This window comes from Lithobates pipiens, unplaced genomic scaffold, assembly GCF_037356315.1.
Source record: "Lithobates pipiens isolate NorthernLeopardFrog02 unplaced genomic scaffold, aLitPip1_a1.2 Scaffold_19, whole genome shotgun sequence".
NCBI lineage: Eukaryota > Metazoa > Chordata > Amphibia > Anura > Ranidae > Lithobates > Lithobates pipiens.
Genome location: NW_027507764.1, coordinates 402,447,930 through 402,475,139, shown reverse-complemented (window position 1 = coordinate 402,475,139; position 27,210 = coordinate 402,447,930). Strand labels below are relative to the sequence as shown.

General features: G+C 41.3%; 1 protein-coding gene across 2 annotated transcripts in view; it reads left to right on the top strand.

Annotated features, from left to right (window-relative positions):
* CEP192 (centrosomal protein 192) overlaps positions 1–27,210 on the top strand; it is a 341,693-nt gene that overhangs the window by 169,175 nt on the left and 145,308 nt on the right. For both annotated transcript variants that reach the window (XM_077492401.1, XM_077492400.1), the window contains exons 18-21: positions 5,537–5,664; positions 13,517–14,453; positions 18,788–18,914; positions 19,087–19,252. In XM_077492401.1, coding sequence (XP_077348527.1) covers positions 5,537–5,664; positions 13,517–14,453; positions 18,788–18,914; positions 19,087–19,252 — 1,358 coding nt within the window. The remainder of the gene's footprint in view (positions 1–5,536; positions 5,665–13,516; positions 14,454–18,787; positions 18,915–19,086; positions 19,253–27,210) is intronic.

Below are 27,210 nucleotides of genomic sequence, written 5' to 3'. Positions count from 1 at the left end.
CCCAGTTATGGTGGGATATCAATGATCCAATAATCAGACTTGTACTGACACCCCCACCCCCCCTGCATAGCCTTTTACTGGGGAGCTCAGTGTACTGCTGTTTTTCCTCCCCCAGCTCTAATGCAATGGAGAACAGAGAATGTGATTACTTTTAAAAGTATCTCACAAGTGAGTACACCCCTCACTGGAAAAATTACACTTTGCTACAGTATAGTCAGTGTACATATAACAGAGTAAATTTGCTGCCCCCTCAAATTAACTCAACACACAGCCATTAATGTCTAAACCACTGGCAACAAAAGTGAGTACATCCCTAAATTAAAATGTCCAAATTAGACCCAATTAGCCATTTTCCCTCCCCGGTGTTGTGACTTGTTAGTGTTACAAGTTCTCAGGTGTGAATGGGGTGCAGGTGTGTTAAATTTTGGTGTTAACGCTCTCGCTCACTCACACTGGTCACTGGAAGTTCAACATGGCACCTAGTGACAAAGAACTCTCTGAAGACCTGCTTTACGTTACGATAACCTAGGCTATAAGAAGATTGCGAGGACCCTGAAACTGAGACTGCAGCACGGTGCCAAGACCATACAGTGGTTTAACAGGACAGGTTCCACTCAGAACATGCTTTGCCATGGTCGACCAAAGAAGTTGAGTGCACGTGCTCAGCATTCTATCCAGAGATTGTCTTTGGGAAATTGAGGTATGAGTGCTGCCAGCATTGCTGCAGTGGTTGAAGGGGGGGGGGGTGGTTCAGCCTGTCAATGCTCACACCATACGCCGCACACTGCATCAAATTGGTTTGCATGGCTGTCATCCCAGAAGGAAGCCTCTTCTAAAGATGATGCACAAGAAAGGCCGCAAACAGTTTGCTAAAGAAAAGCAGACTAAGGAAATAGATTGTAACCATGTCCTGTGGTCTGATGGGAAGAAAAACTTATTTGGTTCAGATGGTCTCACCTGGATGCCGCCACACTCGCTTGACGAGTACAGAGATAAGTGTATCTTGCCTACGGTCAAGCATTGTGGTGAGTGTCATGGTCTGCGTGGAGCTGCAGTTCACTGAGGGAACCATTAATGCAAACTTACTGTTATATAAAGAAATGGTGTGATACCTCGTGCTACCATGTGAACAAATAAACTTAAGAAATAATTTTAAATAATGAAAACTGCTGCTGGACCTTAAGTGTATACAGTGCACAAAAAATGGGTATAAATAGTGATTAGCGCAACTTCCTATATCTAAATAAAAATATAATAAAAATAACTGTCGCATGCAAAGTGCCTTAACCACTTCAGCCCCGGACCAATAAACACCTTAAGGACCAGAGGTCTTTTTCCAATTTCGCACTGCGCTGCTTTAACTGGTAATTGTGCGGTCATGCAATATTGCACCCAAACGAAATTTGCGTCCTTTTCTTCCCACAAATAGAGCTTTCTTTTGATGGTATTTGATTGCCTCTGCGATTTTTTTTTTTTTTTTTTGCGATATAAATGGAAAAAGAGCGAAAATTTTGAAAAAAAAAAAGATATTTTCTTCTTTTTGTTATAAGAAAAATCGAATAAACTAAATTTTAGTCATACATTGAGGGCAAAATTTATTCAACCACATGTCTTTAGTAAAAAAAATGTCTAAGCGTATATTTTTTGGTTTGCGCAAAAGTTATAGCGTCTACAAACTAGAGTACATTTTCTGGAATTTACACAGCTTTTAATTTGACGGCCTATCTCATTTCTTGAGGTGCTAAAATGGCAGGGCAGTACAAACCCCCCCCCCCCCCCCAAATGACCCCATTTTGGAAAGTAGACACCCCAAGGAAATTGCTGATGGGTATGTTGAGCCCATTGAATATTTATTTTTTTTGTCCTAAGGGATTGAATAATGACAAAAAAAAAAAAAAAATCACTAAATGATATATTGCTCACACATGCCATGGTTATATGTGGAATTGCACCCCAAAATATATTCCGCTACTTCTCCCGAGTATGGGAATACCACATGTGTGGGACTTTTTGGGAGTCTAGTCGCGCACGGCACCCCGAAAACCAATCACAACCTTCAGGATTTCTAAGGGTGCAAATTTTTGATTTAACTCCTCACTACCTATCACAATTTCGAAGGCCATAAAATGCCAAAATAGCACAAAACCCCCCAAAATTACCCAATTTTGGAAAGTAGACACCCCAAGCTATTTACTGAGAGGCATGTTGAGTCCATGGAATATTTTATATTTTGCCAAAAGTTGCGGGAATATTACAAACTTTTTTTTTTTTTTTGCACAAAGTTGTCACTAAATGATATATTGCTCACACATGCTATGGGCAGAAGTCAAATTACACCCCAAAATAAATTCTGCTGCTTCTCCCGAGTACGGGGATACCACATGTGGGGGACTTTTTGGGAGCCTAGCCACGTACGGGACCCCGAAAACCAAGCACTGCCTTCCGGATTTAAATATAAAATGCTACCAAAAAACCTGTTAGCGATGGCAGGGATCAGGCCTGACTCTGCGATCGCTGCAGTTATGTGTTTTGTAAGTGACAGTGATCGATCGATACTGCACTTGGGTGGGCTGGGCAGAGGGGCAAAATGCAGGTGCTAGCAGGTATCTGGGCTGATCCCGCTAACAATGCGTTTTTTTGGAACCCTGAACTGCTGGGGACGCTAGTATAGATCTGATCAGATCAGATATTGATCTGTTCAGATTCTATACCACTACGGGAGGTGTATGCTTTGCGCATGGGCGTTAGCGGTACTGGCACTAACCTAGCGCTGCCTGGGGCGACGCAGACCCTGACCCTAAAACCTAATTGATCACCCGCCAGGTGATCAGGGGGTTAAACCTTTATTGGGTAATAAATGGTGGGTGCCCTGATGCTATAAAAAGCAAACTAACCAGAGTCACCCGTAACACTTATACGGTGATCAGTGGTGAAAGGGTTAACTAGGGGCAATCAGGGGGTTCAAATTTTTATTAGGTAGTATATGGGGGTCCCTGGCGCTATATAAAAACCTGACGGGGAACCTAAATAACTAACTGGCTAACCAGCGTCACCAGTGACACTTATACTGTGATCGCTGGTGAAAGGGTTAACTAGGGGCAATCAGGGGGTTAAAACCATTATTGGGTAGTATATCGGGGTACCTAGCGCTATAAAAACCTGGCGGTGAACCTAAAAAAATAACTAGCTACCTAGCGACAGTAGTGACACTGATGCAGCGATCAGAAAAATGATCGCTTAGTGACACTGGCAAAAGGGGGTGAAAGGGTTAACTAGGGGCAATCAGGATGTTAAAACCATTATTGGGTAGTATATCGGGGTACCTAGCGATATAAAAACCTGGCGGTGAACCTAAAAAAATAACTAGCTACCTAGCGACACTGATGCAGCGATCAGAAAAATTATCACTTAGTGACACTGGCAAAAGGGGGTGAAAGGGTTAACTCTAGGGGCAATCAGGGGGTTAAATCTTTATTGGAGGGTGATAGGGGGCTACCCTGGACCTAACACTAACTGCCCTGACAGTTTTTACTTTTACAACTGACACTGAATGCATTGATCAGTAAAGAAATGATCAATGCAATCAGTGACACTGTGACTGGGGGGGGATCGGGGGGGGGGGTTTGTGTACCTATGTGTACCTATGTGTCAGTGTAGTGTTTTGGTGCACTTACTTTTAGTCTTCTCCTCGTAGTCCGGTCAAAAAGACCGCCCCGATGAGAATGACATCACTTCCTCCTTCCTATGTAAACAATACACAATCGGAGGAAGTTCGTCATTGGCCAGGAGCGATCGAGAGCGGGTGGCCAGAAACCAACGGCCATCCCCTCATCACGGATCGCTGCTGGAGGGAAACGGACCACCGTATCCAGCGGGAGGGGGTCCGATCGGACCCCCCACCCGCTGGAAGGCAGGCACGTACACGTACGTGCTTGTGCCTGCCTGTGCCATTGTAATGACTTACATTAGCAATACGGCTGTCCTTAAGTGGTTAAACGATCTCCTAGAGAAAGATCAACTCTGGTTCGCTCGGTATAATACTAGGGCGTTGCCGTATATACCAAACGACCGGAAGTGATGTAAGAGGTGCCTACAAAGTTGTCTACAATGCACTGTTTGCACTAGTATTGCTTTTATTACCCACTTTGGCCTTTAATAAATCTCGTTTATACGTTTTTATGCTATGGGAGGTTTTTTCTTTATCCTTCTATAACATTTGTTAACATCGAAACCATCATACGACCGGGAGCCTGGAAAGTCGCTGACACCATTGGAAATTCCCAACTGAGTCCAGCATCACCAGGAACCCAAGTTTCCCTGAGCGAGTTGGAGTTGATCTTTCTCTAGGAGTGTCAGTTATTATATTTTTATTTAGATATAGGAAGTTGCGCTGATCACTAGTTATTTATGTACTGTTACATACTGCAGCAGAGCATGGTCCCCTCCCCTCGGAGACTGGGCCGCAGGTCAGTATTCCAACATAACGACCCCAAACACCTCCAAGAAGACCATTGCCTTATTAAAGAAGCTGAGGGTAAAGGTGATGGACTGGTTAAGCATGTCTCCAGACCTAAACCCTATTGGGCATCTGTGGGGCATTCTCAAATGGAACCTGGAGGAGTACAAGGTCTCTAACATCCACCAGCTCTGTGATGTCGTCGTGGAAGAGGACTCCAGTGGCAACCTATGAACTCCATGCCCAAGAGGATTAAGGCAGTGCTCAAAAATAATAGTGGCCACACAAAATGACATTTTGGGCCCAATTTTAACATTTTCACCTAGGGGTTTACTTTTGTTAGCGGTTTAGACATCAATGGCTGTGTTGAGTTATTTTGAGGGGGACAGCAAATTGACACGGTTATACAAGCTGTTCATTCACTACTTTACATTGTAGCAAAGAGTCATTTCTTCAGTGTTGTCACATGAAAATATATTCTGTATTTATCGGCATATAAGTCACCTTCATTTTAAGTGGGAAGTTTCAGGAATTTTGTTTTTAAATAAGGAACTTTGAAGCAAAATAAGGGTAGAACTGTATTAATATTTATACCACTTATAAGATAAATAACATAACATGAAAGTAAAAGCAACTGTTTTACAGAACAAACTTGGCTATTACAGTATGTTTTTACAAAAGTTTAAAATCAGAAATCGCTGCCATCTGGGAAACCAAGAAACTTCATCTTCACTGCCATCTTCAAAATCAAAGTTAACACTGCTGCTTTGACTGCTACTGTCTTCATAAATCGGCTTGTCTTCTTTACCATCCAAAGCATTGTTTATACCACATTTCTTAAAAGATTTGTTAACAATATTTTTAACCATGTCCCATGTCTTTATCCACTGACGCACTTTTGAAAGGCCAGGTCTTTTCATTCACTCAGGATTTGTAACTTTATGTTGGAAAATTTTGAAATATAGCGATAGCCCTAGTTTGGTAGGTTTAATTTGCTTTAAATAATGTTGTAATAATCTGTTTATGACTTGCCTATTAAAAACAAAACTTTTAATGTGTATTTCTTATGTTGTAATGCAGAGGACCTTGAATGTTTACCAGATGATCAGAAGCTTGTATCGGCCACATTTGATGTGAGAACATCGGAAAGAGAGTCTAATTCACGTAGACAAGTAGAACACAAGGAAAGTTTGACCTCAAATACAGAGGTATGTGAATATATATATATATATATATATATATATATATATATAACAAACCAGCTTTGCAAATTTTAATATATAAACCTAAAGCAAAAAAAAAGCTGAGGCAGTGGTATGGTGTAAGACTTTGCTCTGATAATGCAGTATTTCTTTATACCTCATTGTTTACATAGCAGACACCCAAACTGCACATTTCCTTTCACTTTCACCAAGCTGGCCCAAACTATTTCCATTGCTAATAGATGTGGCCCCTATCAATGGGGTGTATAAACTATGCACTGTCAGCTAAGTATAGCACTGTGTTCCAGCTGCAGTATGGAGACTTCCCATCTGCTGCCAAAACAAAGTAGTTGGGCTGAGTACTGCTCAGCCCTTCACAGTAAGACTTTTATTTATTTTTTTGTTTAGTTTGTTGAATTTTACATGGGAACATTACAGCATTGTATGCAAAATGTAATGCAATGAACAAGCCCAGGTAGTTAATACTATTTGAATATTGCATTATCAATAGGATATAGACTGATCTGGGTTGAAGGAGAAAAAGAGGGAAAACAAACTGCGCTACGGGATTAATATTTCTAAAAAGAAGCGGCAACTCTGCTGTATACCAATTATACAGAAAAAAGAATAGAGAAAATAGTGAATTGCGCTAACCTATAAATATGAAAATGCGAATGAATCACAAATTTTACCTTGTGCTTGTGCAACATACAAATTCTATCAGCAGTCACATAAATAGCACAAAATCAAGTGTCCTAAACCCCTCACCTGGTGTTGTCAAACCCTACCTCCGAAGGCAATAATTGTGCTTAAAAATGTTTTTCTTTATAGATGCCCCATATACACTAACGAGTAAAATTTGAAGAATTAAATAGACCATTAATTGTCACCAATGGAAGATATATAGTCCCCACAATTAATATAAGAATACAGTTCCAAAAAATATATGTAAATAGTGAACAACGTAAATAGCCAGCCACCCATGGTAGAAGTGAAAAATTCTGAAATCCAATTGAGATTCTTCAAACGTGCGAGCCGTGTTATATCCACCACCAACTATATAGAGATTGGCTCCTTACCAGAAAGACATGACCCCCCCCCCCCGTTAGAGGGTCACAACAGATGTAAACACGGTATTCCTCTGATCTTTTAACTTCCACAACAGAGAATTAGCTCAGTCCTTCACAACTCCTCCCCTCCCGTGCAGAACTCTCCACTCGATACAATAGCATATAAAAGATAGGAAGGCTCCAAATAGTGTAAAACCTTTACTTTAATCATGTAATTATAAAATGCACTTACAAACATGGAATAACATCAGGCCTTAAGTGTGCGCTGGCCGGACGCACACAAGCAAACCCGTGCTTCCTGGAATACCAATATCGAACACGAGGTGACGTCAGCGCGTCACTCCGCCCTACGCGTTTTGTAATACCTTATGTCGTCCAAGGGCACGGGCGGCGCGCAATGTCACCTCCTTTATACATATCCTATCAAAGCAAGCCTCGTTCTGGGTCAGCGGCCATCACGGAAGTGTAACCAAAACCTAAAATCATCGCGAGGTCGCCAACCAAGCCTTGTTCTGGGTCAGCGACTGTCACGGGAGTGTAACATAAGGTCCTTTTAAACCTCGTGAGATCATCAAGGCATAATAATCCTGACTACTGAAAGCTGGGCCTAAAACTATGTATTCATGCCTATTACAACCTACCATGGCCCATGTGGACTAGATAATTAAAAAATGGAGCTAGAAAGCATCGCTGTATGGTACACACAGACCAACATGATCTCACTTAGTCTAATGATACCGGAAGTAAACCTGAATAGCATACCGGGGACAGATAACAAAAATAAAATAAGATAACATAACCATTAAATATGAATATAAAAATCTTACTATTATGGACACTCAACAAAAGCGTGTCCAAATAGTAGGAATTAAGATACTTATAAACTTAGACCCCATTATCGTACTACATGAACCTTGAGCTGACCAAATCAGCGCACAAGATTTCCCCCCCAAAAATACATTTTTCTCTCAAAAATATTAATAGGGGCAACATTGATACTGAAATAAATGTAAAATTAAATGTATAATTTATGAAAACTGCATCTTCATAAAATGCAGCAGCGTCTCAAAAGCCCAATCTGGGACATTAACTTGTCACAGCCAAAGATGCTATTGGTGTACAGCCCAAAGGGGTGTAAAAAAATCAATACCTTTTTTTTTTTTAATATATATACTAAAAGAAAAATAGCTTTTTTTTAGCTTTGGACAACCACATGAGACAACAAATCTCTGGATCCAAAAACAATGTCCGACTCCATGCCTAAACAGATTATTTGCAAGCTTTTGAAAAGTATTGTTCACATGGTCCATCTTCCTAGATGGCAAGCAGTCCCAGAACAAGAAACCACAAAAATAAATTTTATAAAAAGAAAATTACAAACATCAATATAATGATTGAAACTCAGATATATAACCATAGTGAAGTTTGTAGAGTGAATATCCAACAATATCCTCCATACATAGTCCCTCACATATTGATCTTAGTCAACATCTAAAATCCACAACAGAGAATTAAAATATTAATAAAAGTATTAAATAATTGGGGCACAACAGTACACTCCCAAAAGGTGCAGACAAAATCATGAATGTTAAAAGCATTAACGTCTGTATCTACGTTAAGGCCAAACGGAACATATGTTTTGAGTCTATAGATCTAAGCCATTTCCAATTTGGAAATTTCCCTGACCAGAGACCCACCCCTCCAACGGGGTTTATACTCATCAATACCTACAGAGTACCTGATTGATCTCTTTTGTGCATCTGGTCATAATGTCTTGAAACAGGATGTTTGTCAAAACCTCGTCTGATATTATGTTTGTTTAGCCTAACACGAAGTGCTCTTTTAGTCCTCCCTATATATTGTAAACCACATGGACATTGAATGAGGTAGACTACTGCTTCTGAAGAGCAGGTGTTGAAAGGTTCTACCTTATAAGTTTTCATAGTGCTAGTGGACATAAAATTAGACCCAGAACGAGACTTGGTTTGATAGGATATGTATTAAGGAGGTGACGTGGCCCTGGGCGACGTAAGGTATTACGAAACGCTTAGGGCGGAGCAACGCAGTAACATCACCTCGTGTTTGATATTGGTATTCCAGGAAGCACGTGTTTGTTTGTGTGCATCTGGGCGGCGCACACTTCTTAACCTCCTCGCGCCCGCCCTATAGCCGAATTACGGCCGTAGAGCAGGCGCGTTCGTTCGGGCGGTCGTCCCTGGACGGCCTGATGTTTACTTCCGCAATGCGCGCCGCCGCGGGCGCGCATCGCGGAAGTTCTGTGTTCGCCGTGTCCCCCGGGGACAGGCAAACACAGATCGCTGTAAACGGCCAATCACAGCGGCCGTTTACAGCGTGATCGGCGTGTCCAATGGGAGATGATCTCATATGTAAACATATGAGATCATCTCGCAGCGCCGCTCTCCTTCCTCGCACAGACAGTGCGAGAGGGGAGAGATGAACGGCTGCAGCGGCAGCCGTTCTGATTCTGGAAAAAAAAAAAATTAAAAAAATGAAATAAAAAGTGCCATCCGCCCCCAGCAGTGCCATCCGCCCCCAGCAGTGCCATCCGCCCCCAGCAGTGCCATCCGCCCCCAGCAGTGCTATCTGCCCCAGTGCCATCCACCCCAGTGCTACCTGCCCCCAGTGCCATCCACCCCAGTGCTACCTGCCCCCAGTGCCATCCACCCCAGTGCTACCTGCCCCTAGTGCCATCCACCCCAGTGCTACCTGCCCCTAGTGCCATCCACCCCAGTGCTACCTGCCCCCAGTGCCATCCACCCCAGTGCTACCTGCCCCCAGTGCCATCCACCCCAGTGCCACCTGCCCCCAGTGCCACCTGCCCCCAGTGCCACCTGCCCCCAGTGCCACCTGCCGTCAGTGCCACCTGCCGTCAGTGCCACATAGTGCCATCTGTCATCAGTGCCACGTATCAGTGCCATTTGTCATCAGTGCCACCTGTCAGTGTCACGTGCCATCTGTTGTCAGTGTCACGTGTCATCAATGCCACTTATCAGTGCCATCTGTCATCAGTGTCACGCGTCATCGGTGCCATGTATTAGTGCCATCTGTCATCGGTGGCACATATTAGTGCCACGTATTAGTGCCATCTGTCATCGGTGCCACGTTTCAGTGCCACGTGTCATCAGTGCCACGTATTAGTGCCACGTGTCATCAGTGCCACGTATAAGTGCCACGCGTCATCAGTGCCACATATTAGTGCCATCTGTCATCAGTGCCACATATTAGTGCCATCTGTCATCAGTGCCACCTGTCATCATTGCCACGTATCAGTGCCATCTGTCATCAGTGTCACGTGTCATTGTCCTGGTGCTTCAAAAGTGTAATAAATAGTCAACAAGTTAGATGTGTAACTTATGTTCCTAGAACACATGATGGCGCTACCTGCATGTTGGGCCTCTCTATGTGGCCAGGCTGTGAAAAAGTCCCACACATGTGGTATTGTAATACTCAGGAGGAGTAGCAGAATTTTTTGGGGGGTGTCATTTGTGGTATACACATGCCACGTGAGAGAAATAACCTATTACAATGACAATTTTGTGGAGAAAAAAAAATAAATGAAAAATCTTAATTTTGCAAAGAATTGTGGGAAAAAAATGACAACATCAAAAAGCTCACTATACCTCTTACTAAATACCTTAGAATGTCTACTTTCCAAAAAGGGGTCATTTGGGGGGTATTTGTACTTTCCTGACTTGTTCGGGTCACAAGAAGCGAGATAGGCCACCAGTACATCAGATGTGATCAATTTTGTGCGATTCGCACCACAGCTTGTAGACTCTCTAACTTTCACAAAGACCAAATAATATCCACTAATTTGGGTTATTTTTACCAAAGACATGTAGCAGTATAAATTGTGACCAAAATTTATGAAGAAAAATTAATAATTTGCATAATTCTGTCACAGAAACAAAGAAATATGCGCTTTTTTTCAAAATTTTCGGTCTTTTTTCATTTATAGCGCAAAAAATAAAAACCCCAGAGGTGATCAAATACCACCAAAAGAAAGCTCTATTTGTGGGAAAAAAAGGACAAAAAATTCATTTGGGTACAGTGTTGCATGACTGAGTAATTGTCATTCAAATTGTGAGAGCACCGAAAGCTGAAAATTGGTCTGGGCAGGAAGGTGTTTAAGTGCCCTGTAAGCAAGTGGTTAAGGCCTGATGTTGTTCCATGTTTCTAAGTGCATTTTATATTTTATAATTACATGATTAAAGTAAAGGTTTTACACTATTTGGAGCCTTCCTATCTTTTATATGCTATTGTATCGAGTGGAGAGCTTTGCACGGGAGGGGAGGAGTTTTGAAGGACTGAGCTAATTCTCTGTTGTAAAAGTTCCAAGATCAGAATTATGGTCTGACGGCGTGAGAGCCTGCATACCGTGTTTACATCTGTTGTGACCCTCTGTAACGGGGGGGGGGGGGGGGTCATGTCTTTCTGGTAAGGAGCCAATGAAGAATCTCAATTGGATTTCAGAATTTTTCACTTCTACCACGGGTGGCTGGCTATTTACATTGGACACTATTTAAATTTTTTTTTTTTTAACTGTATTCTTCTATTAATTGTGGGGACTATAATTGTTCCATTGGTGAAAATTAATGGTCTATATAATTCTACTAATTTGTATGTTGCACAAGGTAAAATTTGTGATTCATTCGCATTTTCATATTTATAGGTTAGTACAATTCACTTATTTCTCTGATCTGGGTTTGAAGATGGTTGAGTCATTTTGACTCTGCAAAGAGAACATAGGGGACGTTAGTTAAATCAGCAGGAAAGTAACACTTGGGGAGAGAGTAAAAAAAATATATAAAAATGGGGGTGGGATGGGTGGTTTTCTATGGACAGATCTGCTAGCTCCATCCAACATTTAGGAGGTCTCGGTCAAATCCTTTAGGTAGGAAATTTGAGATCCATGGCTTCCAAATGACCCAACCTGTCCAGTTTTGAAATCTGCATATTGTGCAGTTTGGGTTACATCGAGCCAGTCTAGAGGGAACCAGGTACTATCTGCTTAGGGCTTTATAGTTTGTCTCCACTGTCAATACATTGGTGAAGCAAGATTTCGTGGTTTCACAGATTTGGGGGCAATTAGCAGCATCTCTCTATAATCCTAAATTTGATATCCACTTTTGTATGTAGGCAAATGGTTACTGTGTCAAGGGCATCATGAGTTGTGTATAGAGAGAGGAGATCAGACCATGGATATGCAGGTCTGAAGTACATTTGAATTCAAAGGATGTTGGCGTTCTGGGTGTTTTAGGGTATTATACGTGAGACTTAATGAAGCGTTTTTATCTGTAGGTAATATAAAGCTCAGTGTCGTAATCATGTTTACACCTATGATTGAATTGAGCTCTGTGTGTAGGAGTTCTCAGTTTAACCATTTAAAGACTAAATCTTTTCTAACACTTGTTGCTTACAAGTAAAAATCCTGTATTTTCTGCTAGAATATCATTTAGAACCCCCAAAAATTATATATATTTTTAGCAGAGACCCTAGGGAATAAAATAGCGTTTTTTGCAATATTTTATGTCACACGGCATTTGCGCAGAGCACTTTCAAACGCAATTTTTTTTGAATAAAGACACTAATGATTTAAACAACAAAAAAAAAAATTAAAACCGTAAAGTTAGCCCATTTTTTTTCATCCAAAAGTTTTGATTACCTGTTTTTGTGTATTTAATATCTAGTGGGTTTTTTTTTTTATCTAAATTATACATACACGTGACCTGATTGGAGGATTGTTTTGTTTAATGTTTAAATGTAAAATTTTCTGTATCGCTTATTACTTAAGGCTGCTTTCACACTGGAGCAGGCAGGCGTTGACAGTAAAACGCTGCTAGTTTTAGCGGCGCTATTCGGGACACTTATAACCCAGCTAGTGGCCGAGGAAGAGGTTAAATGCGCCCGTGAAGCGCCGCTGCCAAATCACATTGCATGCGCTTCGGCAGTGGTGCCTATTCATTTCAATGGGCAGGAATGGTGGAGGAGCAGTATACATCACTCGAAACATGCTGCTGGTAGGACTTCTTTTAATGTCCTGCCAGCACATCGCCTCAGTGTGAAAGCACTCGGGCTTTCGCACAGACTGCAGAAGACCCGTTTTGCAGGCACTTTACAGGTGCTATTTTTAGCCCAAAAGCGCCTTAAAAACGCCCCAGTGTGAAAGGTGTCGGTTAGATTTTATGAGATGAATGGTGGGAAAAAATGAAAAAATCAGACTAACGTATCGGCTCAAAAAAATCAACATTATATATCGGCTGGCACAATTTCTAAATATTGGCATCGGCCAGAGAAAAACCCATATCGGTCGACCTCTAACCCTGATTCCTGTACTTCTCCTTTGAGGAGCAGTAAAACTTAAGAATTCTTATCAAGGTTGTTAACAGCTTACAGCAACTTTTTTTTTCATTACTTTTTGCCATCCCTCATATGATTGTAGCCATAGTTTTCCACATGTTTTTCAGCATGGCTGGCATGCAAGGAATTATAACCTTTAGAGCTAGGCTACAGTGTCAGTTATTTATGTTGCCTGCAACGTAAGCTATGGTTTCTGAATAGAATCCCATGTCTCTCATTGGACTCAAAAAAATAAATTAAAAAAATACTTCAAAAATCCATTATTCATAAGCAGAGGTTAGCTGTTATATGAAGTAAAAGTCTAAATTAAGATTTTCACACTGTGCACAGCAGATTTAAAAGTTTGTAACAACTGTTTTTTGGTTTAATACCACTTTTTTTTTTTTTTTTTTTTCCATCCACAACAGATTACCAAAGAGGTGTCTCCAGAGCTAAAATCGAACAAAACTTTTGATGTCACATTGCTGAATATAAGCACAATTGCCTCAGCCATTGCAAATGCCTCGTGTAGTGCAGACCCTTCGGAGTTGGCAGCTATGATACTAGCACTGTCGAATAGAAATAAAGGAAGTTTACCCCTTGATGCTTCTGTATATAATGAATCTCTCAGGTGTCTTCAAACTTCCCTACAGAACTCAAATCCTGGAAAGATTTTTGACATGGAGAAGTACTTGAAAGCCACTGTTAATTTCCAAGAAACTCAAAGTGAAAGTTTTGACCACTCTATTAAGGATTTTTTTGGGGAGATGTCTCAGGGACATAAGCAGTCTCTTACAAGAGCCGGAAATCTGGCTAATATTACAGATGTTCAAAAACGAGATTTGATCAGACCGGAAAATTCAAAAGCACTTCAAGTGGGTTGTGTAAAACCTCTGCCTGTAGAAGCAACCCTTAATGGCACCACTGTGGAACATGGTGTTCCTCATGGAAACCGCAAAAATGATGCCCAATCGCATGTTCGAACTAGCTTGCCAAAGTCTGAAATGTCTGATTCAAAATGGCCTTCCAACCAACCCTCCAGTAGAGCTAGTGTGTGTGTTAGCAAAGTAAATAAGCTTGATAAGGAGAATACACAATCTGCTACTCTTATACCAGTTACTATACAGTCTGATCCATTAGATTATAAATTAAAGATAGTCCGTCAGCCATCAGCCAGTAATTCAGACCAAAGAGAATGTGGATCATTAAAATCTTGTCTTCAGGACCGTGTAAGGTCAAAGTCTCCTTCCCACATGTCAGACGATCCACCGGATGTTAAGGAACCATGTGGAGTTCGTGGGGAAGCTTCCCAAAAACATGTTTGTTTTTATCCATCACCCAGTCGAAGACCTGAGAAATTCAATGGTAAATATTTAAATGAATAACTTTTTCCTCTTCGTCTTCCAGAAAAGCACATAAAAGTGTCTCCGCTCACCAAAAACATAAAATGAGACTCGCATCCGCATAAATGCCAGCTACTAGACTGCCTCATTTCAAGTATTACCATGTGTTTGTAATCATCAATTTAGTTGTAGAACCCTCCCCTCCTTCCTTCAAGGCAGCTTTCCCAGAACATTGGACCTGGATACCAATGTTAATTGGTGTGGAAGGATTCTCTGTGGTGAGCTCTGTTCAGTTATGTACTTTTGCCCTGAGATGTTTCCTTTATCCACCGTAGGGATAGACAACTATCCAAATTTGGTGGAACCTAGTTGGTCTCGTCTTGTGGGCTTAAGTAGTGAGACTTGACCTACAAAGTATAAAGGAGCATTCTGTAGCTTTGCTGATGCAAAGCTTTGTGATGCTTCCTTCCTTCTAGGTTTGGTGTGTGTGCTTTTTTTCAAATCATATTTAAGTTATTTTCTTTGAAGGTGTGGGGGCCCTTAAAGTTTAATAGGCAGAGTTGTACTTAACCACTTGCCGACCGCCGCACGCCGATGTACGTCGGTAGAATGGCACGGGCAGGCATAAGGGCTTACATGTACATTTCACTGACACTCCCAGCAGTTCGCATAGGGCAGTGTGAACTGCCGCCGGGAGGCATGCGATGCGGGAACCCGCCGCGGATTCGTGGCGTTTCCGCATCGCTCCAGTGTGAACCCAGCCTAATAAGCGATCATTTTTCTGATCACTGTATTAGTGTCACAGGTGACGCTAGTTAGGCAGGTAGGTATTTAGGTTCGCCGCAGCTTTTTATAGCGCCAGGGACCCCCATATACTACCGCATAAAGCCCCCTGATTGCCCCCTAGTTAACCCTTTCACCAGTGATCACCATATAACTGTTACAGGTGACGCTGGTTGGTTAGTTATTTTTTTATAGTTTCAGGGCACCCGCCATTTATTACCTAATAAAGGTTTAACCCCCTGATCACCCGGCGGGTGTCATTTGTGACTGTAATAACTGTTAGGGCAGTTAGGGTTAGCCCCCTTTAGTTCTAAGGTACCCCCCTAACCCCCCCAATAAAGGTTTAACCCCGTGATCACCCCCCGTCGCCAGTGTCACTAAGGCTGGGTTCACATTGCAGCGGTTTATGAGAACGGATGTGATTCGCACCGCACTGCAGTGCAAATCACATCCGATCTCTGTGCGATTCGAGTTCAGCCATACAGATAGTATGGCTGAATTCGTGTCGCACCCGCCGCAAACTCGCACGGGACCCTTTTTTTGGTCCGCAGCAGAATCGGATCGCATGGGTGTTCACACCATGCGATCCGAGTTTGCAGATCGCACTGCGATATGCGAACTGATCTGGGGGTGTCATTAACATTTCACTGACACTCCCAGCAGTTCGCATAGGGCAGTGTGAACTGCCGCCGGGAGGCATGCGATGCGGGAACCCGCCGCGGATTCGTGGCGTTCCGCATCGCTCCAGTGTGAACCCAGCCTAATAAGCGATCGTTTTTCTGATCGCTGTATTAGTGTCACAGGTGACGCTAGTTAGGCAGGTAGGTATTTAGGTTCGCCGCAGCTTTTTATAGCGCCAGGGACCCCCATATACTACCGCATAAAGCCCCCTGATTGCCCCCTAGTTAACCCTTTCACCAGTGATCACCATATAACTGTTACAGGTGACGCTGATTGGTTAGTTATTTTTTTTTATAGTTTCAGGGCACCCGCCATTTATTACCTAGTCTCACTAGTGTACCCCTAAATTTAGGGGTGTCTACTTTCCAAAATGAGGTCATTTGGGGGGGGTTTGTGCCATCTTGGCATTTTATGGCCTTCAAAACTGTAACGCCCTTAGAAAGCCTGAAGGCGGTGCTTGGTTTTCGGGGCCCCGTACGCGGCTAGGCTCCCAAAAAGTCCCACATATGTGATATCCCCGTACTCAGGAGAAGCAGCAGAATTTATTTTGGGGTGTCATTTCACATATGCCCATGGCATGCGTGAGCAATATATCATTTAGTGACAACTTTGTGGAAAAAAAAAAAAGTTTGTAATTTTCCCGCAACTTGTGGCAAAATATAAAATATTCCATGGACTCAACATGCCTCTCAGCAAATAGCTTGGGGTGTCTACTTTCTAAAATGGGGTCATTTGTGGGGGTTTTGTGCCATCTTGGCATTTTATGGCCTTCAAAACTGTAATAGGTAGTGAGGAGTGAAGTCAAATATTTACGCCCTTAGAAAACCTGAAGGCGGTTCTTGGCTTTCGGGGCCCCGTACGCGGCTAGGCTCCCAAAAAGTCCCACATATGTGGTATCCCCGTACTCGGGAGAAGCAGCAGAATTTATTTTGGGGTGTCATTTCACATATGCCCATAGCATGTGTGAGCAATATATCATTTAGTGACAACTTTGTGTAAAAAAAAAAAAATAATAAAATATTCAATGGGCTCAACATGCCACTTATCAATTTCCTCAGGGTGTCTACTTTCCAAAATGGGGTCATTTGGGGGGGTTTTGTACTGCCCTGCCATTTTAGCACCTCAAGAAATGAGATAGGCAGTCGTAAACTAAAAGCTGCGTAAATTCCAGAAAACGTACCTTAGTTTGTAGATGTGACAACTTTTGCGCAAACCAATAAATATACAATTATTGACTTTTTTTTTACCAAAGACATGTGGCTGAATACATTTTGGCCTAAATGTATGACTAAAATTGAGTTTATTGGATTTTTCTAATAACAAAAAGTAGAAAATATCATTTTTTTTCAAAATTTGCAGTCTTTTTACGTTTATATCGCAAAAAATAAAAATCGCAGAGGCAATCAAATACCATCAAAAGAAAGCTCTATTTGTGGGAAGAAAAGGACGCAAATTTTGTTTGGGTACAACATTGCATGACCGCGCAATTACCAGTTAAAGCAGCGCAGTGCCAAGTTGTAAAAAGACCTCTGGTCATTTACCAGCAAAATGGTCCGGTCTGAAGGTGGTTAAGGAAGAAAAAATGCATGGGAAGCACAAACCGCCAATAGACCCCAATGTGTGCAACACATACTTTGGTTAGAACAGCTAAAAAAATTGCCTTGGTCCCAGAACACTAATTCATTAGATTTCAAATATATATCAAGCTGAAAATTTATATTGCAGATGCTTCTGTGGTTTTAGTGTGTATAACGTGGGATCGCAGCACTGGCTAATACAATAAGGAGACTTAAAAGTTGGACTGGAAATTCAGTTTTTAATCTTGAGCCTAGTACACACGATCAGAAAAAATACCGCTTTTGGGTTCTTTTAACCTTCTTGAATCCTATGCCTCAGATCACAAAAATAATCCCTTTCATCTTAAACATCATTCACAAGAGTTATAGACTAAACACTGTTTGATCCCCCTTCTCTTCAAAAAAAAGTAAAGGCAACATAGGCCTAAGGGGACCCTCACATAAATTTCTAAGGTTTACTGTATGATTGACAAGGCACAGCATTGGCAGTTTAGGCTCCCTTTTTCGTTCTCTAATTGTCACTGCACATATTCGAAGAGAAATTTCAATTCTCTTAGTCCCATACTTGGACGTTCTCCTTTTAACATGGTCAGAGTATCAACTAATGACAACAGAATAAGCAGTGCAGAGTTGTAAACGTGAAAACATTGAATTTTGCTCCAGATCGTAACATTTCTGGGCTACAATATAGACTGCACAGTTCAGAAACCTTTTCACCCCTTAATTAAATGAAAATATTCAGATAGCCATCAAAGCTTTCCTAGAGGCCCCAATATAGACTTTCAGATCAATAGTACCTCAGTTTGACCTTGTGGAAAAATCTTGCAAACTTAATTCCAAGGTTGAGTATGGCTCCCAAGCAGCCAGGCATAGATAACTATATGCAAATTCCTGGGAGTGGGGACCTATTTAAATAATTTTGCAACTCCAGAGTTGGCAGTGGGCAGAGAAAATCTTCCGGCCTTGTGTTTCTGGTTTTAGGTCAGCAGAGCTACTCTTAGGTGCTGTACTGGAAGGTTTTGGGAAATTAAATTAGCAGGTAACTTCATATTGAGGCTGTGATGCTAACACTCTAAAGGGTTTGTTCACCTTTACCAAAACCTGCCTATGTGGGTAAAGGGCACCTGTACAAACTCTGCAGCTTTGACTAAAGTTCTCTGCTGGGCGTTTCCTTTGCACTTCCATTTCTATATAAAGTTTTTTTTTTTTTTTTACATATATATATATATATTTCTTTTATATGTGTAAAATGTGACAAAATGTTTTCTTTGCAAAATAGTGCTTTTAGGATTTATACATGTTTTTGTTTTGGCAGAGAATAAAACTGTTGCAGAATATGTTGCCCACACGGCGGAAGAAGAACAGTACAGTTTTAGACCTTCTACTTCCCCTTTGATTCACTCCTCTCCTAGCCAAGATTCACTGAAGATACCTGAAAATGGGTGGGTGACCTTTGTGAGACGCGAGTGTATTGCCTAGAGTTCTGCAGCTTTGTGGTGTGTGTGTGTGTGTGTGTGTGTGTGTGTGTGTGTGTGTGTGTGTGTGTGTGTGTGTGCGTGTGTGTGCGCAATTTTTTGTGATCTTCCATTGCTAATTTTACTTTTCCTCCTGAAGATCAAGCAATTCTCCACAAAGGCAAGCGTCTCTGCAGAAATTTTCTCATGCTCCTTCATCTCCTGATTCGTCATGCCTCAGTCCTAGTCTAAGTAGATTGACGTATATCTCCATCACAGAGAACACGTTGCAGAATTTAAGTATTCATAGTCCTGAAAAGAAAAAGGTAAGAAGTGACTGGTATCCATGCTGTGCTTATGACAGTAGTGTCCCAGGAGGTTGCTTATCACAAACTACTGAGATATGCACGTTTCTGTTGGCACCATTACTGCATGATTATCATTCATGAAGAATTAACAACTAGAAGGCACATACAGTCATGTAATTAGGATGTCCCCCCCCCCTTCCCATTTTTATGCTCCCATGTCAACATTCAAATTGATTAAACTTGTCAGGTAAAGGAGCCATCAGTTTAGGGACATCTTGGACTGTAAAAAACTGAATAGTTTTTGATCATTTCTGATTTTACTGATTAAACCTTTTAGAACTGATTTAAAATGTTATAAGTTACACTGCTTCTCAGTTACTAATTGACTTGAAACAGCTTCTTGTGATCATAAAAAACGTAAGCTCCAGAAGATTTTACCCTAAATGACATACCATTTTTTTTACCTTTTTTTGATTCTTTTTTTTTTTTTACCATTTAGAATGGCACTACTTTAACCACTTAAGCCCTGAACCATTTTGCAGCTAAAGGACCAGGCCCCCTTTTGCGATTCGGCACTGCGTCGCTTTAACTGACAATTGCCCGGTCGTGCAACGTGGCTCCCAAACAAAATTGGCATCCTTTTTTTCCCCACAAATAGAGCTTTCTTTTGGTGGTATTTGATCACCTCTGCGTTTTTTTTTTTTTTTCGCTATAAACAATAGAGCTATAATAAATATCCCCCAAAAATATATATTAAAAAAAAAACATTTTTTTCCTCAGTTTAGGCCGATACGTATTCTTCTACATATTTTTGGTAAAAAAAAATTGCAATAAGCGTTTATTGGTTTGTGCAAAAGTTATAGCGTCTACAAAATAGGGGATAGTTTTATGGCATTTTTATTAATTTTTTTTTTTTTTTTACAAGTAATGGCAGCGATCAGCAATTTTTATTCTGACTGTGACATGGCGGACACGTCGGACAATTTGACACATTTTTTGGAACCATTGGCATTAATACAGCGATCAGTGCCTTTAAAAAAATGCACTAATTACTGTAAAAATGTCACTGGCGGTGAAGGGGTTAACCACTAGGGGGCAGTGTAGGGGTTAAGTGTGAGTTTTTTTTTTCTTTTAATGTAGGGGGGCGTGACTTGGCGTGTGAAGTCACTGATAGTCTTTCCTTATGACAGGGAACAGACTATCAGTGACAGGCTCACTAGGAAGCATGGGGAGAGGTTTGTTTACACTTGCCTCTCCCCACTCTTCAGCTCTGTGACCTGATCGTGGGACACCAGCAGCGATCGGGTCCCGCGGTCACAGAGCTCAGGACCGGGTCGTCAGTGCGCCGCCGGAAGTGTGTGCGCAACCCGCGGCTGGGCTATTAAAGGGCAATGTGCCGTGCCATTCTGCCGACGTATATCGTCTTGAGACGGTCCTTAAGTGGTTAATTGGTAACTGCTCGGTTATGCAACGCTCTACCCAAATAAAATGTGTATATATATTTTTTTTTTGTTCCCACACAAATGGAGCTTTCATTTGGTGGTATTTATCACTACTGGCTTTTTTGTTATGTAAATGAAGAAAAGACCTAACATTTAGAAAAAAAAAAATTATGTATTTCTGTTATGAAAAAATGTAATTCAAATTCCTTCATAAATTTAGGCCAAAACGTATTCTGCTACATGTCCCAAAAAAGTATTTTGTTTTACGTGAAAGTTATAGCATCTACAAACAATGGTGTATGTACCGGGGAGGTTTTTTTTGCAGGCACTTTTTAGGATAAAAGCAAACTTCCATGTAAAGTGTTTGAAAACGGCTCCACTGCAGTATGCTTTCAAACTGAGGCGATGCACTGGCAGGACGTTAAGTCCTGCAAGCAGCATCTTTGGAGCGGTGTACACAGCACTTCTGCCCATTGAAATGAATGGGCACCTCTGTCGACGCACTGCTACACGAGCACATTTGATCCCTAGATTGGCTGAATAGTGCCACTAAAATGAAACTAAAGCGCCTCTAAAACTAGCAGTGTTTTACTGTCAGCGCCCGCTCCAGTGTGAAAGCAGCCTTAAGTGATACAGAATTTCTTAAATTCTAAACATTTATAAAACACAACAAGCCTCCAATCGGTGCACTTTTATGTATAATTTAGATTTTAAAAAAATGTCTTAAATATTAAATACACAAAAACCGGTAATCAGCCAATTTTTTCCCCTCAAAGTTTTAATTTTACTGTTTAGTTTTTTTTTTTTTTTTTTTTTTCATTTAAGTGTGTTTGGTTTTTTTTTTCCCCAAAAATTGTTTTAAAAGACCACTGTGCAAATACCTTGTGACATGAAATATTGCAACAACTGCTGTTTTAGTCCCTAGGGTCTCTGCTAAAAATTATATATATATATATATATATATATATATATATATATATATATATATATATATATATATATATAAAATTCACCCTCTCAATCACAAAAAGGATTTTTCTTTATCGTACTTTATTGCACACAGAGCCTTAAGTATTTACTTTGTGGGTTATAGCTACCTTCAGGTGTTGACACTGGCACAACCAATACAGGAAGTTGACTCCCCTATATAACCACCTCCTCCTTCCAGGAGTACCTCCGTCTTTTCGCCAGTGTCTAAAGGTGTTGGCACGAGTGAAGATATGCTCTGTGAAGCTCCAGGAGGGATCCATGCTGGATTTAAAAAGCCTCCACTACCAGATCCATCCCACCACTGCGGCTCCAGGATGGTACCCGGGGCTTGCATAGAACAAGGTTTTGCCTGTAACGCTCCTCTTTGAGGGCTGGACCCTAGGAACCAGGACTATTTTTGGTCCTGCTACATTACCTAAAGCTGTCCTGAGGCGTGCTATACATGGTTCAAAGGAGTGGAACCCCTATTAAAAGGGCCCCCTTTGAAGCTTTAACCATGCTGCCCGCCGTGGTGGGTGAAGTTTGGATCGGTCGGTTTACAGCAGTATCCTGCAGCGAGGAAAAGGTAAGAGGAAAGCATAGGAACTGCAATTTTCAATTATATTGTAAAATGCCTTAATTGTAATGTAAAATGCCTTAAAAAACTCCTCTAGAGGGAGTAATAGTGTATAGACCCTGTTTAAATCTCTAATACATCGTCTGTCTCAGCAGCTGGAGGAGGGGGGGGGGCGGGGTTGAGTCTCCTGTCGCCCCAAATGGGGAAACTGAGTGCATAGGGATACATGTTAGGTTTAAACAAGCATAAATCTGAAAAGCTAATAAGTCTGTGTAAATCCCCTTTCCCTCTGAGGCGACTCTTGCTAAAGCACAGGAAAGGGTGTGGCGCATGGACAATCAGGCTCACACCTGAAAAAGCTTAAAGCTGATACTCTGGGAAACAGTGCAGCTGAAGCAAGGCTGCCACAGGACACAGAAGCGCTTGTGCACGTGAGGGGTTTACACAGGCATTTGCAGTACAGGAAAAAAACGTATTGTTTAGTATTAGATCATTCTATGCTACCACTGTTTTTCCTACTATTCAAATAAATAGAACAGTTCTTAAAGTACCTTTGCTTTTTGTGCTTTGCACTATGGCTTCAAAGCTTACTACTAAGGCACCAAAACCACCCCCAGGCGCTGGGAACTTCAGACATGCCTCCACATTGTCGTCCTCTTTGGAGATGCATGACATGGCAAGCCAGGGACGAGTCATTGGAAGTAATTGGTGGTGCAGCTGCTTCTCACACTTCAGCCCCTGTATACGTTACTGAAGATGCATATTCCTCTGCCCTGCAGGGCTTAGAAGGGAGATTAGTGGCTTTAATCGCTTTAATCGCATCCTCCATTAAAGAGGATAAGAAACGTGCTAGAACCCTCTCTCCCACTCCAAACCCCTTACCAGGGGAACAGTGGGGATAGGATGAGGTATTAGCCTCAAATGATCGGGAAAAACAAACCGATTACTCCTCTGTGGAGGAAACAACCGTTGAAGTTTCAGCTTCACAATCTGAGGTACAAATCCTTACGGACATGGTTCGCTCCACTTTCATGCTACCCCTAACAGAGTCAGCTGAAAGTCTGGTTTCTTCTTTGGGTTCCTTGAAACCTTCACAAGCAGTGCATGCATTTCCAGTCCACACATTACTAGAGAAGCTTATTTATGGGAATGGGATCATCCTGATGAGCATTTTCTCCAGAGAGATTCTCAGTTCTCTATCCTATGGAGGAAAAAGTCACCAAAATGGAAAGTTCCAGCAGTGGATGCTGCGATTTCCAGTGTGAATAAGTTTTTCTCCCAGTGGACAATGCACAAATGCTAAAGGATCCAACAGATAAAGTTGCAATTCCTGTAAAATAGATTTTTCTTTATCAGGTACTGTTGCTCAGGCTGCGATTGCAGCTATATGCATCTGTCAGTCCTTAAAAGACCAGTTCATAGAGGCCCTTAATGAGCTCCCTGCATACACACACACACACACACACACACACACACACACACACACACACACACACACACACACACACACACACACACACACACACACACACACACACACACACACACACACACACACACACACACACACATACACACACACATATACACACACACATACACACACACACATACACACACACACATACACACACACACATACACACACACACATACACACACACACATACACACACACATACACACACACACATACACACACACATACATACATACATACATATACACACACATACACATACACACACACACACACTAGTACCGCTCCTCAGCCTGAGAGGCTGGCATGTGTCATTACTACTTTCCAGATGATTGGTCTGAAGGATTTCCCGTTCAGCAAATTCTGGCTTTGTAACCACCAACTGAGGCTTTGAGACACTCGTGGGGATAGCCGCATAGGCAAGTCCAAAGCTTGGATCATCTTGTTCCAAGAAGAAAGGTTTCTGTTTTGCAAAAGTCTTGAATGGAACTGGGCATAGGGGACTGCTTTGACTGAACCTACCATCTTTCCCAACAACCTCATGCAAAGGCGAATTGAAGAATCTGCTTTTGACCTGACCATCCGTACCAGCTCTTGTATGGAGCTGATCTTTGCTGGAGGCAAGAACACCCTTTTCTGGGCTGTATCTATGATCCAGCCTACGTAATCCAGCCTTCTTACTGGTTTTAAGGAAGACTTCTCTAGGTTGAGGATCCAACCAAGACTTTCCAGGTAACTGGTTGAAATGCGTACACTTTGCCTTAAAGAGGAAGTAAAGGCACCCTGTAAGGCAAAGGCATAATGAGCTAGTATGCATAGCATACTAGCTCATTATGAATAACTTACCTGAGAACAAAGCCCCCAAAGCGGTCCTCCGTCGTCTTCTTCGCCACTGCCATGTATCCTGGAACCATATGATAAAAAAAACAACACAAAATACTAGCGCTTTAAAAGATACTGGTGTGTCCTTTTCAGTTCAGTCTGTATTGTTCATTAAAATAGATTCAAAACAGTTTTTATAAAAGCAAGATGTTTTTAAAAAAGTTATCTGAGAAAACAGTACTTGGAATTTGCTGAAGATCCAGAAAGGTTGCTTGCTGTCCTTAGAGGATAAGGGATGTATGTGCACAATCACCTGCGGCAGCTGCTTCTTTAGAGTGAAGTCATCTCATGAATAGGATACCAATAAAGGAATATATAGAAGAGCGCCAAATCAGTCAAAAGTGCATTTATTTTATACAATTAATAAAAGTCTCACTTACATCCATAATTATTATTGTCCTCCATTTGATAGTCAAATCACTGTTCCCTTTCGCTGGTGCTGTTACTGGATGAATCCTCTTCCACAGCGCACTAGGGGAAGCTCTGCTGTGTTCTGTGATGCACAGAGAATCAGACTGGCTTGCAGACAGCGTGTGACGTCAGCTGGGGGGGTACCCAAAAGCACAACGCGTTTCTGAGCTTGCGCAAGCCTCGTTCGGGCATGCGCGCTCCTTTCTCAAGTGCAGGTATAGACAATGCTGCAGTGGACTGCTCTTAAATAGGAGAGTGAGTAGATAATGACAGACAAGATAGCAATTAACCCTATAATTGATGCAAGCTGGTTGAGAGGGTTATACTAATGATAATACTATGGCAAGTGAGAAAAATATATGGTAACGAAGGTGAACTTGAAAAAAGTGAAAAGTTTTAGAGAAGCGTTATATATATATAGGGAACAAGGAATGTATGTATAAAAGAGTTGTGGAAAATGAACAGAAATAAGAAAGTAAGTTTATTTATAGGTGGTAGGTAATTTTGGATCTCAAAAGTATTGATAATAGGCCAAATTGGGGAATGCCTATAGAGACGTTGATAACAACTAAAGGCTTGAATAATGTGAGCATAGTAATCATATTGATAACAACAACAATAGTAGTAATAGCAATAATGCTACCACCATTACTCTTACTACTAATCAATCTTGACTGATTGAAGGTATTATAAATGAAGAAACAACTTCATGTTAATAGCATATGATCATGAGCCCAGTTACAGATAAATGCGACTTAGTCGCATTTTTAAACGCACAACAATGATGTTGATGGTGGAGATACAAGATCAATATATGACAATTGTTTGTGAAAACTCGCATCATAATTGATATAGGTGATGCGATTAAATTATGTTTAAAAGATATGTGTATAAAAAGGTATATTTATAAAGAAGGAGGGAAGAAAAATTGTTTACGAACCTTCACAGTTAAAATATATACCTAAGTTCTGTATGTACAGAAACCGAGAGATCAAACATATAATAATTATATAAAAATCATATACAAAAAAAAAAAAAAATGTATCCTGGAACGGCTTCCGGGTCTCGATCAGGAGGAAAAACAAAGCGATGATTCCTCTGTGGAGGAAACGGTAGATTAACCTTTTTCAGCCTCACAATCGGAGAAATTGCAAATACAAACTCTTAGGGAGATGGTTCGTTACACATTGATTTTTGCCCCTAACTTGAGTCTCCTGAAAGCTCGGTTTCTTCCTTTTTTCCTTTAAAACCTTCTCAGCCTTTGCATGCGTTTCCTGTCCTTACATTACTAGAACAGCTTGTTTTTGCTGAATGGGAACACCCAGATAAGATTTTTATAACCGTTTACCTGTAAAATCCTTTTCTTTGAAGTACATCATGGTATACAGAGTCATATTTACTATGTGGGTTATAGGCCACCTTCAGGTGATGGACACTGGCATTCCCTAAGACAAAAAGTGCCCTCCCTATATAACCCCTCCCACTACTGGGAGTACCTCAGTTTTTTAGCCAATCAATACACGTGTATACCAAAAAAGGGAGGGACCTCTGTGTCCCGTGATGTACTTCAAAGAAAATGATTTTACAGGTAAGCTGTTATAAAAATCCTATTTTCTTATCATACATCACGAGACACAAAGCCATAGTATTTACTATGTGGGATGTTCCATAGCAATGGCAGCTGAAGGGAGGGAGACGCAACAAAAAAGTAGGACATTAAGAGACTAGAGGACTTGTACTGCAGCCTGCAGTACCACGGTGCCCAAAGGCGATCTCCTCAAGACTTTTTACATTGATCTGATAGAATCTGGTAAATGTATGGACTGAAGACCAAGTTGCAGCCTTGCAGATCTGAGCCATGGAGGTATAGTGATGCACTGCCCAAGAAACACCAACCGCTCTGGTGTAGTGCGCTCTGATATGAAAAGGAGGAATTTTCCTCTTTTGACCATAAGTCTGAACAATCACTTGATGACTCAATTTGGAAATAGTAGATTTTGACGCTGCCTGTCCTCTTTTAGAACCTTCTGGCAGTACAAACAAAACATCTGTTTTGCAAATCTGAGCGGTCACCTTTAAATAGACTTTGACCGTTCTCCCTACATCAAGGGAATGTAGTGACCTCTCTTCCATAGCTCGAGGTTCTGGGAAAACAGAAGGTAGGACAATATTCTGGTTTAAATGAAAACCTGTCACTACCTTTGGTAGGACTTTA